The sequence below is a fragment of the Oryza glaberrima genome, chromosome 5 (assembly GCF_000147395.1).
Source record: "Oryza glaberrima chromosome 5, OglaRS2, whole genome shotgun sequence".
NCBI lineage: Eukaryota > Viridiplantae > Streptophyta > Magnoliopsida > Poales > Poaceae > Oryza > Oryza glaberrima.
Window position 1 is genome coordinate 9,776,942 of NC_068330.1, and position 13,876 is coordinate 9,790,817.

The 13,876-nt window shown below is 39.1% G+C and overlaps 1 protein-coding gene across 1 annotated transcript; it reads left to right on the plus strand.

Moving 5' to 3' along the window:
• Window positions 1–3,298: 3,298 nt before the first annotated feature.
• Window positions 3,299–12,809, plus strand: LOC127773537 (uncharacterized). Its single transcript, XM_052299636.1, has 7 exons — window positions 3,299–3,743; window positions 4,188–4,229; window positions 9,162–9,244; window positions 9,339–9,440; window positions 9,539–9,753; window positions 10,771–10,865; window positions 12,438–12,809. The coding sequence occupies exons 1-7, from the start codon at window positions 3,596–3,598 to the stop codon at window positions 12,674–12,676; spliced, it is 924 nt and encodes a 307-aa protein (XP_052155596.1). The 5' UTR covers window positions 3,299–3,595; the 3' UTR covers window positions 12,677–12,809.
• The last annotated feature ends 1,067 nt before the right edge of the window (window positions 12,810–13,876 follow it).

Consider the following 13,876-nt stretch of genomic DNA (forward strand, 5'->3'; position numbering starts at 1 on the left):
GGGGGTGCGGCGGTGTGGGGGCAAGGCGGCGGATGGAGAGCGTGCACGGAGATGAGGCGGCTGATGGCATGGGAGATGGGAGGGATGGGGGCGGCACACTACTAGAATTCAATGGGTTCCCTAGAGTATTTTGGATTTTCCCTAGGGTATTTGGCTATATGGACCTTGGTGAATTCTAATAGTGGCGGCTGGGGTGGGGGGAGTAGGTTGGGTGAGGAGAGAGTGGAGAGATTAGGGTTAGGTTTTATATGTGGGCTAGTTGGGCCTATATTTTTGAAATGTGCTACTTTTGCAGCAGTAGATCATACTTCGGGGCCCTGCCGGGTCACCGCGGGTAGTTTTGAATCCCCGTCCCTGCTCACCAGCGGGTGAGAATTTCAACCCGGCCCCGGCCCCTTAAGTGATACGGGGGGGGGGGGGGGGGGGGGGGGGGGGCGAAGCCCGACCTTCTCAACGTAGGATCCGGGTACACCGTGAAACCTCACGAACTGGATGAACAACTCGCTGCCCGTGCAACGCACCTTTCACCACGAATTCGCAAAACCACACGCTTTGATAGGTTGATCCACTTGACCACGCAAAAGTGGATCTATTGCCCTCTCAATTCCCTGCAAGGAAAAGCAAGAACAATCTATGGCAGAATTCCCAATCCCTCTCTCTAGTTTGGCGGCGGCGGCACAAAACCTAGGAGAAGAACAAGAGCAAATTTGCTGCAATTTTCATTAGAATAAATGTGGTCCCCCTCATGGGTCGTGCACAAAGGTATATATAGCCATTACATGGGTTAGAAACTAACTAAGAATCAAATACAACACAATATGGAAACTTCTCTGTAGCACCGTCAATTTGTTTCGGCTCTTGCGGTGAAACCAGAAAGAATTTGTGTCCTGGGCCCTATCCACCACGTGGGCCATGAAGTTATCTTTCCAACGAGTGCTCACACGTCCAAAACGGACTCCGGATGAGAGAGAAACAAGCGTTTAAGTCCATGTATGTCCAGGCTGGCCCAAACCGAGTCCGAACTGAATCTTTTCTTTCTTATCTTGAAACTCATGTTTTTGGAAGGCTTCAATCCGTGGAGAAATAATAGATGGACTCCTTTCCAACCTAAGATGGGCCATAGGATAGTATAACTCCATCCAACCGTGCCGTGCAAAGCCGACGCTCATCACCATTGTTGTTACTTGCGCGACACCCGGTCTGCCCACACAAGATGTCTTCAACTTGCAATTGTCGTTGGTAGAAAGCTCGGAATGACATGTCGTTTGATTCGATGGAAAGTAGACTTGATAACCTTTCCTAATATATAAGCCATTCATGTTGAAAGCCTTCTCATCAATGCAGAATTCGCCATGAACTTTACGAACAGAATAGCATCCGATCTTCCACATGTGTGCCGCTACACCCGTCACCTCTGGCTGGACCCCCATGTTGTTTATGCCAGCCAATGGTCCAAATCTCTCATGTCTGAAAGTAATCAGGTGCAAAATATTATGTAGCATCAAATTCTCATATATTTCACGCATAGACTTAGAGAGAAACGAGTTCACCTTATGTTTTGATCTGCAAGTAAAGAACAATGAACTTTTGATAGGTAGATCTGCATCAGTAAGGGTGTGGCCCCCACGGGGAAATTAATTGTCACTGCTAGAAATAAGAGCGAAGCCACTCACACGATAGTACTTAAACTGGTAATTTCAATTTATAGATCTAAATTTACATAGACCCACACCATAACTTATATGAACATTTTAGGACATGATCTATAAGAGAAAATAAAAAAAATGATTAACACTTAGGAGAAGAAATGAATTTTCTTTTTTCATCAATGGTCGGTTTGTTTTAAGTTATCACGGCGCAATATTAGAAGTCTAATTCTAGCCGTGTTCTATAATTACCCCACTATAATTTTGTTAGTTTGGTGGAAGGCTGAACTAGCAACTAATGGCTGAAACAATATTTCAGATATCTAGAGCGTGGAAACGATGACCTTTTAGTTTTTCTTTTAAAGAGTACGTTTCAGTGAAACCTGGGTACTGTGGTCCAAGGCCCGGTTTAGTTCAAAAAAGTCACATCAAATCTTTAGACATATGGCACATTAAATATAAAAATAAATTAACCTAGGAACAGTTTTAGTTTTGTGTCATGCGATTACTTGCAAGTAATCACAAAACTAGGTTAATCTCAAAATAAGTTAGGCATATTTTATTATCCAGTTTTGTCTCATGTGATTACTTGCAAATAAATTTTGAGATGTAATTTTGGAACATACAAATACGATGGAACAAATTAACAATAATTGGTAAATACTAGTAAAACTATCGAGCTATGATACTCCGGGCTATATGATATTTAGCCTCGTTCTTTCTAAGATTTGATATGACTACTTCCATGGATTATTGCATGTATGCTTTTCAAACTAATTTTTTTGAAATAATCTATATAAGAGTTTATTACCACCGGCGTTTCACTTTGAACCATTTTTTAAACAATGTTTTTACTTTGAACGGGATATTGTTACCTTTGTTACTCTTTGTACCACCCTCAACTCTTTTATCCATCTATATCTAACTTATCAAGTTGTTATAGGTCAAAGAAATGATTTTACATATAGCTATAAGAGTTTATTGCCAAGCATAGTCAAGAGTTTATTGCCGAGCATAGTCAAAATCATATACGAAAAGAGAATCGAGGCGGTTTATAGTGAAACAAAGATAAGACCGATCCAAAGTAAAAACATTGGTTAAATGGTGGTCTAAAATAAAACACAAGTAATAAAATGTGATGGCCTGAAGTGAAATTTACTCAAAAAATCAAATAAACCCATTTTCAACTTTCAATATTAAAACATAAATTAGTATTGCCATAACAATTAACCTAGTTTTGTGTGCAACTAAGGCTGTGTTCGCCGTTGCTCGTTCCCATCCAGAACAGTGAGCACGGAAAACGGAGCGGTTTATTAGCACGTGATTAATTAAGTATTAGCTATTTTTTTAAAAAATAGATTAATTTGAATTTTTTAAGCAACTTTTCCTTTAGAAACTTTTTTTAAAAAACACACCGTTTAGCAATTTAAAAAGCATACGCGTGAAAAACGAGAGAGGAGTTGGGAAAAGGGGCGGCCGAACACAGTCTAAGTAGCTCACTTTGACCAAAAGAAAGAAACACCTGTGGAACTTAATCATGATAACCGTAGTGAAATTTATTTTGTTTTAATAAAGGAAAGGCGCTATCACAAAGACAGGCAAGAAAATGGGAAAGAAAAAGCAACGGAGAGAGAGAGAGAGAGAGAGAGCGCGCTGTGGGTCCAAACCAAAGTCCAAACCAAACCTACTCTGGTCAGTGGTGACGCCCACTGGGACTTCCCCTCCCTTTCCTAGTTTCCTCCCAATCGTGACCAAATTCCGCCAGATCGCCGGTGGTCTCCTTCGCCGGCCGCCTACAGGAACCGCTCAACCGCGGGCACCAGCTACCGCCGCCCGCCTTCTTCCTCCCTCGGAGTCCCCAATACCACAACCCTTGCCGCAGAGAAAGGCGCTGTAGTTGGTGGTGGTAGAGCTGGCTGTGGAGGCGAGGGAGCGAGGATAGGGAGGGGATGACTAGCCTGTCAATTACGGTGATGACGCTCAACCTACACGAGGGGGAGCAACCGAGCGAGAGCCCCAACAGCTGGGAGAGGCGCCGCGACATCTGCGTCAGCGTCATCACCAGCTACTCCCCCACCATCCTCTGCACCCAGCAAGGTGAGGAGGGAGGGAGGGGGGGGGGGGGGGGGGATGCGATACTCTTGGAGCTTGGGCTTTTGCTTTGTTCGGAAAATTGATTTGGGGTGGATCGTCCAGTAAGATGTGGTCTTTGGTGCGCATTATTGTTAGATGTAAGTAGGGTTTGATCCACCACGTACTGGACTGGAACTTGACTTTATGCCTCTGCGAGAGAAAGGGTTTCTTGACAAGAGATGCACTGACCACCAATACTACTGTCACTAGGAGCTAGGAAGTGCCTGGTTCATTTATCCGAATTACTCTTGGCTACTTAATTTTGATCTTAACTCTGGATTAAGAGTTTCACTGTCATGCGCGCACATTGATCAACCATTCGTGTTCATCGCATTTCTCTCCCTTTTTAGTTATTTCAATTTCTTATCAGTTCGTTCTAGGATTTAAGCAAAGTTGTTTGACATGCAGGATTGAGGTGGCAGCTGGACTACCTACAGCAGTGCCTGCCTGGTAATGATCCCTCCATGCTATTTTACTCTTTTGTTGCATTCTAAATTAGCTATTGTCCTATGATAAATATGCTCAATTGTTTCACATGCCCATTTAGGGATGTTGATCGTAAACTGTCCCTAGTGTCACGTTTAACTAATTGAATTGGTGCCTTGGTGAACATGATGATTTTATTGGCCTGCTAGGTAGTATCAAGTATCAATTCTTCTTAGATTCTTGCTTAAAAACCTGAGGTTTGGTGTCCCAAACTACCATTTATGGAAAGCAGAAATTATGCTATTTTTTCAGACGCAGGTACTTTCACTGTTTCACACAACATTTATAATAGCATCTTTGTTTTGTTTGAGGAAACCGTACAGAACTGAGACAAGCCTACAAAACTACAGTGGTAAGTCCTACGGACCTTCCATAGAAGAAGATCTTTGTACTTAAAACATATAGTAGAAGATTACGGTGATCAGTCCCACAAGCTTGCACAATTAGAATAAGTACCTAGTACCAAAACAGATTGACACACTTGTCTTGGTGCATATAAAACATGGGCTATTTCTTATTTCCTTGTACAATTAGCCAGTGTTCACCTAGATGCTAGTCGCTAGTAAGACGGTTACCCACTGATTAGAGACTAGGTGCATCTAGGTGGCGACTAGACCGGGGCGTGCTGTCGGTGCCTAAGGTGGCCATCCCGGCAACTGTTGAGCCTTTGCTGCTGCCACTAGAGCCTGTGGTCACCGTCCCTGTTGCATTGGGTGTCTGCCTACTTGTTTGCACACATAGTTATCTATTCTACCACTCTACAGGAACCTTTCTGACTCTTGCTAAGGAAGAAATTATTTGTTATATGGATCTGAAGTTTCTCTGCAATTCTGCCATGGCCCTAGAGGAACTATAATATATATAGAAGGACTCAGTCTCAGACTTATGTGAAGATCATTTGCTAGCAATAGTAGGCACTCAAAGGCCTGTGCAAACCCAATACACTTTAACTTGATGTATTCACTCACGGGGCTCATTGACTTTAGGCACACTTCTGAGGAACTTTAATCTGATCTCTTGTACTCCTTGTACCTAATCATACTTGTACAGCACAAGAGAGAATTGACACCATGTGCGCCTAGCAGGTGTCTAGGTGTTGTTCTGGGTCTACTGCATTTTTCATGTCTTTCCTTAACTTCGATGCTAAACAATGAACGAGACAATTCAGGGGGCTCACAAATTTGGTCTTTATCTGATTTAGTTATGTGAGATGGAGTGAATAAAGTTCTATAGTGGTAATATGGCTCTGTATACATTTCATTTGAATATATGCCTTTTCTTTCCGCAAAAGGATATTTTTTTTTCTCTTAAACCAGATGAACAGAAAGTAGGTAAAAATTCTTGAAAAATCTTGATGTAGTTCTTTGTTTACTCTTCCTATGCATAAAATTGAAGTTAACAAAAATGAGAGAAGTTTGACAATGCTAATTCAAAACAAAAAGACCAAAGGAAAAAAACAAGGCAAACCCTACTTTTGAAGCAAGCATATCAATTCTTTCCTTTTGCAACATATTTTGAGCTTCAAGCTAAGATTTATTTGGTGGTACACTATTCCATAGACTACATCATGAATTGTTTTCATAGTTTTTGCGTGGGTCTTGCTTCATTACTACCCTTTTGAAAAGTTTTGTGAATCTCTAAGAGAAAAATAGTTACTTTGATTTCACCTTCACATCCAAATAAATCTGCCCCCCCCCCCCCCTTTCAACTGTAACCTGTTTATGAAGAGAAGATATTCTAACAAATTGCTGAATGCTGATGAGCAAGTTCTCAAAAAAAAAAAAAGCTGATGGGCACGCCTACAATGAACCCATGGTTGTCTTGTACTTTCACAGCTGAATTGTTTGTTTTTGCTGGCAGCTGCTATCATGTCTAACATATTTAAGACTAGAGAACAGCGTTGCATTTTACTGATATACGTGAAACTGTAACCATGTGAAGATCTATCGTTTGGAGTGATCACAGTGGACAAACAATATAACTATATATGTTTCAGGCCATGGCTATGAAAATATCGATCGATGTAGCAGGTGGCTACAAAGATCAATTGATCTCAACTGATAAATGTTGCCTTAGTAGATAGAATCGATATGATTGATAGGACTAACATTACTTGTCTTTGATGAGATATATTTACTTGTTTAAATACAAAGGTTGATTGATGGTCCATAGCAAGTCTGTTAGGCTTCATTTCTAACCATAACTAACAATTTATCAAGGCAAGCCAGGAATTGGACATTGGGGATGTTAAGAAGACGATCTTACCATATAGAAGGCAGTTTTATTTTCTTATTTTATATAAACTAGCAAAAATGCCTGTGCGTTGCAACAGGTGAAAACGCAATTTTCACGATTGATAAGAACTTTGCCAATTTAAATGACAAACCAAAACAAAAAAAAAACAATAGCAAAACAAATTGAGAAATCATATATAGCATTAAACCCGGTTGCGCTCGCTTCATGCATCATCACACGAAGAATTCCTACACCTTTCCATAGCTTCATAAATCGATTTGGTGGCTATTCCATAAGGAGAAAAAGAAAAAAAATAGAGAGAAACAGACAACAACCATGAGGGGGGCTTCGAGTGGAGGCGCGCGGGATGGGGTGGCGGGATATTGGATACGGGCGATACAACCAACTCAAACACGGATGACGTACCAAAATTCTGGCAGAAACATCTTCAATTTTTATAATAGTAGAGATTAAACGATGATAATTTCAAAATGAAAATATTTATGAGAGAAATTTGGAAGAGAAGAAAGGAGGAAAAAAGAGAAGGGACTACCTATATTTGTGGTGCCACAAATTTTACAAATGTAAATTACATACACTGTAACTACATTGCAATTACTTTATTATTTTTAAAAAATACATTGTAATTATGCTAATATTCACTGTATATGAGGTGTTCGACTATGAATTATTAATTACCGACGTTGATTATATATCAAAATAACGTTGACTAAGAAGCAAAGAGAAAAAAGGGAAAAGAGTAAGAAGCGAAGGGATACAGATGTCTGTGATGGTGATAATACGTATGTACGGATGCAAGCCCTGAGATGGCTGGTCCTAGATCTGACTGAAATCAGTTATGAATTGTGGCAGCAGATTTTTAAAAATACCGAAAGAGAAAAGGAGGAGAAAAATAGGAGATTGGAAGGAGAGGGAGAGGATCAGGATGATCGGGAGAAAAGAAAAGGAGAAAAAGAAAAAAGAGAGAAAAAAAGACACTGATCAGGAGGGGTGCGCATGGCTTCTAGTGGAGGTGCGCAGGACAGGTTGGCGGTATGGTGTATAACAGTTATTTTAAACTCATGTCGAATTGGATACGGGCGACGTATAACCAACTCAAACACGGGCGACGCACCAAAATTCCGATGGAAACATCTTTAGTTTTTATAATAGTAGAGATTAGCCTTATTCTTATGACTATGGGTTAACCATATAAATTTACGGTTTTGTTCTAACAAGGTTTCGGCCACTTTCTTGTAAGAACTAGTAGTATATTGTATCTTTATTAATCAACCATTTATTTTAATTGCTTGGCATAGCGGCATGGTGCTGTTTTTTTTGTCATTTAGCATCTTTGTTTATGTCATATGATTGCACGATGGAAAAACAGGACAGCTTGAAAGAAATAATGCAAACAGCTCCTGTTAATTGATATATTTTATAGTAAAACATAACCATACTATATTGTTCTTATGACAGTAAAACGATTACTGATTATTGCATTAGTTTTGAGCTCTTAATAACACATGCTTTTTGTAAGTTGTGAACATAGAAGTTTATCAAGGGAAGATATGCTCCTTGGAAAGGAGTGTGGAAGAACTGGCGCCTTTGAACTGCAACTTTTTCCTTTGGCTAGTGAGCAATAACCGGTGCTGGACAGTGGACTGCTTGGCAATGAGAGGACTGCCACACCCTGCGGCTTGTTCGCTTTGTGACCAAGCGGATGAGACTATCCATCACTTGTTGGTTGGATTTGTCGTCTCCCGGCAGATTTGGTTATTAATCTTGCAAAGGCTGGGGTTGGGGGGTATAGCTCCACAACAAGCTTCAACCAGTTTCATGCACTGGTGGTCAAGGGCGATAAGAGGCAAGGACAAAGACACTAAGAAGGGGCTGAACTCATAATTTTAGCAGTGTGGGAGATTTGGAAACATAGAAATGACTGTGTTTTTAACGTTGTCAATTCTTGTGTGACCACTGTTCTTCAAGCAGTGGCTAATGAGTGTATCCTTTGGTCCATGGCGGGAGCTAATAGGCTCAAGGTGTTCTTAGATAGGTCGCTAGCTCCACCGGGATGAGGTCGGTTTCTGGTTCTTAAGTTTGTAAAGGCCTAAGCCTGGGGGGTCTTGGTGAGGAGAGGGGCTCCCCTCCCAGTACCCCTTTTTTCTCTTCTTAATGAAATGATACGCAACTTTTTTGTGTATTCAACAAAAAAAAAAATCAAGGGAAGTCAGCAGCATAATAAGTAAACTAATTTAATTATTTGATCATCATACTAATTATGTACATTGCACGATCCATGGTTGGAACCAAGGCACTGCCAGCCCGACATTGTCTCCACCCCTGCAACCCGGTAAAATTGAACTAACTAGTTTTTTGTTTAATCCAGATCTGTGCTCAGCAGTTTGTAACTACTATTGTTCTTTTCTTCATAACTATTTTTCTTGAAAGGGCAAGCAAGGCCCTTTTAAATGTTGATTTGGTACTCAAACTGAAATGTTTTCCTGATTGCAAATTTGCACGTAACTGTTCATATCCACTTGATAATCTTCCACTACTAAAATAACAAATTGATAACTATTTTCCCATTGTATAATTCTGTGCAATATGTTGATCTGTATCTATGGAGAAGCTTAATTGTAGAATGTTGAACTTATACAGGTTATGAGCAATTTGGGATTTCAAGAAAAGGCTCAGAGGATAACACTGATGAATATTGTACAATATTCTATGAAAAAGAAAAGGTGCAACATTTAGCTCTTTCCACTTTGACACGTTCTTAAAATATAGTGTGTTTTTTTCCTCTATGAGCTGAATATCTATGCTATTTTTATGAAGGTGGAGCTTACAGAAGGTGGTACCTTTTGGTTGTCAGAATCTCCTTCAGTGCCTGGAAGCGTTTCATGGGGGGCAACTGCACCCTGCATTGCTACATGGGCAATATCCTTTGGTGCAATGCTTTTGTCGGCATTTTATTCTATCATACTTTAAGTCTTTATTGGAATAAAGTAAAGTAGTTGCCTTAACATGATGTACACACATTTCAACTCAAACGAGTAGAACCACCTGGGTTCAGCTTCCAGATTGTAAATACAAACCTTGATGAAGATAGCCCTCGAGCTCGTAGACGAAGTGCTTTGCTAACGTGGCAACATATAGCATCGTTGCCACCCAATTTACCAGTGATCTATTGTGGTGGATTCAACACACAGAAGGAGTCTATGACTGGGCGGTTTTTGCTCGGTAGATCCAGGTATAGATTGCTGGAAGGTGAAAATTTTCTTGAAACTAACATGGTAATTTACATGAAATTACTGTCAGTGCTGTTTTCCTCCTTGTTTCATCTATGTTGAGAAACAATATTTATCTTGCCATACGAGATAACTATGCTTATCCATCACACCTATGAATTTCTACAGCATTAGCTAAGGCTAATATTCCATCTCCCATTTTGAGATTCCCCCTTCTCTGTTCTCACAACTTATTTGTAATTTCTGGATCAAAATCTCTAATATAAACATATCTGCCTTTTGAAAATTACTAACAAATTAGCTTGTCATGTGATAAATCTTGATGGATATGGTTGTCCTATGTTAGATTTACTACTGATCTTTAGTTTCCTTTCTCTGTAAACGAAGCCTCCATGCATTGTCTTATATTATAGCATTGAAATCCATAATTCATAATTTTCATAATTCAGATTTGAAATCCGAGTTTAATTTTGATTGTTTGGTCTTCCAAATATTCACAAGTATTGGGAATACTTTTGGTTACTTTTGAAAATATTAAGAAATGTGCCATACGAGGTAATAGTCCATCATTTTGAAGATGCGTGAAGAAGATAAATATTGATGGTACACCTTAACCATGAAACTTTTCCATTTACATATATAATATTCACCTCCTTTTTTGAAATGACATTTTCTTTCAGAAATTTCTCAAGTATTAAACCCAATGGAACATTTATATACCTTAAAGCAAATGTGGTTGCAAAGTATGACGGTTGAGTGGCAAATGTGGTTCACCCCATGTTTGCTTGTCCAGGGGAGAGTATAGAGTGTAAATTGGCTTTGAAATGAAAATCTAATAATGTTTTTATTTGGGCTTTAAGAAAGTCAGTTTGGATTGCTTAATATTTCACACGGAAAAAGTTCCCGTTATTATTAATAACATTACTCTTGAGAGTATTTGTGTTTTATATTCTAGTGTGTTACTGATGCAATCTCTTTCTTTATGTTGATTGACTTATCTCATACTGGTTTCATTACAGAGAACATGGTGTTGTGGGTGATATGAGAGATGCTTGGCCAAATGCTCGTGTCCGCAAAAATGTTTCACTCATACATACGTATCATGGATTTAAAGGTATCCCCTTTACTTCACTGAGGTCACTGGTTTTCCTAGTAATATTTTATGAAGAGAGAAATTTATGGCTGTCACAGACTTACAGTTTACCATGTTCTTGCTACAAAACCAAAAAGGGCATTCACTCCAAGTGAGGGAAAAACTTGATGTGATAGTGTTATATGTGTAGTGTGGACACCAAGTAGCAAAGCTGACATAGGCGTATACAGCCTGTGGCAGAGGAGGAATGCTCCACAGCCGCTAAATAAACTGCCCTGAAGACTTCAAGTTATATGCTATTGGAAGAGATGCATTTGGGGTAAACACCACCGAAAGTATAGCCGGTGGCATCAGGTTGGGATGAGAGGACAGTTGGGGCGACATACTTGGGAAGAGTTCACTCTTGTTCTAAACAAATGAATAGAGATACAATAGACGGGGTGACTTAACTCTTAAGAAATTTATCTTTAAAATAAAGAAAATAGATAACGGACTCAATCTAATCGTCTCTCAAAAATAGGCACCTAATTTGCTGCGGACAGAACTGTTCATCCACAGGAACAGCTGGTCTGAACAGTGCACGTGAACTATAGTGCACATGAATAGTGGGCGTGAATTAATTCATGCGTGCCTCTTTGGTTATTGACCTTGGTCCTTGGATCAATGCCCATGGCATTACACTTTAGTTATTTATTACTTTGTCAGAAAGTTTAATAGCCCTTTCCATTCATTAATATTAGTGTGTTTTGACTTTGCACAAGGATTAATGAGGTAATGAAATTGATAAAAGTTATGGTAGGACATTACTCAGGTCATAGTTGCTTTGGAAGGATGAAAGAGGATATCTTGTGTTGATGATAACAAAAATGCACCAAGGGAGCGAAAATAAATAGGGTATTGTACTACTGTTAGAAACGATCCATGAATTTTTCATGCAAGTCCCATTCTCTCATATATTTATTATCAGTCCTCAAATTATATACACTGTATTGGGAGTTTGTTATTATTCATTAGTTGGTCGGTTGGTTGTGCGAACTTAGAACTGACCTACATAGGAGGACTAAATTATTATTCAAAGCAAGGAGGGGTAAATTCTGTTCTTCCATTCTCTTTTATTCTCATCCCCTTCATGTGCACCTGGCGAGCAGCATCATAGCCAGGTCGGCAGGTACTTCCTGCGCATACTCTCTGTATTCACAATCATGGGGACATATAAGATATTAAGTACTAAATAGCTACGGCTGAAGATTTGAAGTTACATCTCCAAATTTTACTGACTAATGCATGAGAAAGCTGCATTTCTTTATCTCAATTTAGAAATCAGATAAATGAATAAATGTGTAGCTTAAGTTCATATGCTGTATGATTATCTTGTACACTTCAGCAGATTTGCTCTTTGCGGAAAGAATATTTCTCACTGCTCTATGTGTTGTGTTTTTATGTGTGATACCATGTTTTTTCTTGGTCAATGAATAATCGACAACCACTTTAATTATAACAGTTATGATGTCAGATTAATTATATCCATGGCCTTAAGTTTCTATTAGTGGTATTTCCTTTAGCAATCTTATGCGGGATGTTCTTGCTTTGCAGGGGAGAAACAAGGTGCCCTAGAGTTTCTGAAATTAATATTTAGAGCACTTTGTCTCTGCTGGGATCGACAGACTCAGGACTTGCATATTGACTGGATACTGTTTAGAGGGCGTCCACTGGTTCCTGCACTCTGTGAAGTCATAAATGACAATATTGATGGTGTTTATCCTTCTTCACATTTTCCCATATTTGCTGAATTTTTGCTTCCACGCTCCGTCCGCCTAGTGGAGACACCATAATCGTTTTGTGTGTTCTTTTTGCCATACCATTTCTTTTTCATCATTAATGTTTCTTTTTGGTTAAATTGTTTGTTTATTTTTATTTTCTCTCTGTCGCGTTTTGTTTGCCTTGATCATACACGTTACATGTACTCCTGTAGTCCTGTGCAGAATCTGGGCCAATATTCTTATCATCCAATGTACTTTACCAGTCAGGAGTGCTGTTACTCTTGTTGCTCAGTCAACCTTTACTCTGTTCCCAGAGATCTGTACATAGTCTTACTACCAGTTTTGCTTTTGAGAGCAATTTTAAATTCCATCTGTAAATAAAATTGCAAACTACTGATGTTAGTGAAGGAGGAATAACTATTTGTCACTCTTAGATGCGGCAATTAATCATTTGCCACCTAAACCTACGTGTCAGTGTCAGATTTATGAGGGCTCACGTTTTATACACACATAAGTGACGAATGGTTAAACGTCAAAAATCTGAGAGTGACAAATGGTTAAGGGACCCTTTGAATCGTAGAAATAAAAAAATAGTGGAATAGGAAAACATAAGATTCTGATAGAAATGTTAAGTGTAAAACAGAGGATTATAAAACACAGGAAAAATACGAGAATGATTACTTGATTGGGCCGTAAGAAAAACGCAGGAATCAGATGAGAGAGATAGATTCAAAGGAATTTTTTCAAGAGATTGGATCTCTCGTTAAATTTCCTTCAAAATCTACATGCAATGAGCCATTGCATAGAAATTGTATAGAATTTAAAAAACTCTAATCCTTTGAATCAAAGGACCAAATAGAAAAAATTCATAGGATCAATCCTATGAAATTCATCTACAAATCCTTTGATTTAATGGGTCCTAAATGTCCAGCTGAAGGATACCATTGAATCCAACAGTCGTTTTTTGTGCAAATACTTAAAATAGTTATGCTTTTGTGGTCGTTTAATATTACAAAATTCTAATTAGCAAAAGTGGTAGGTCTTTTTTTTTCATTCAAATCCAGCAGTCGATAGCAGTTTTTTTTAATGTTCTTTTCTTTGCAAGAACATTTCTGGTTTAGTTCTTTAAAGAAACAAATTGCATGTGGCGTTGCGTATTTGTGTTGGACATCACACGAGCAAAAGTACAGTTAGAGATCAGATGTGTGAAGAAAATCAATCCGGACAGCCAAGTTGTGACCATCGGCCACACTCGCATTTGGCCACGGAGGA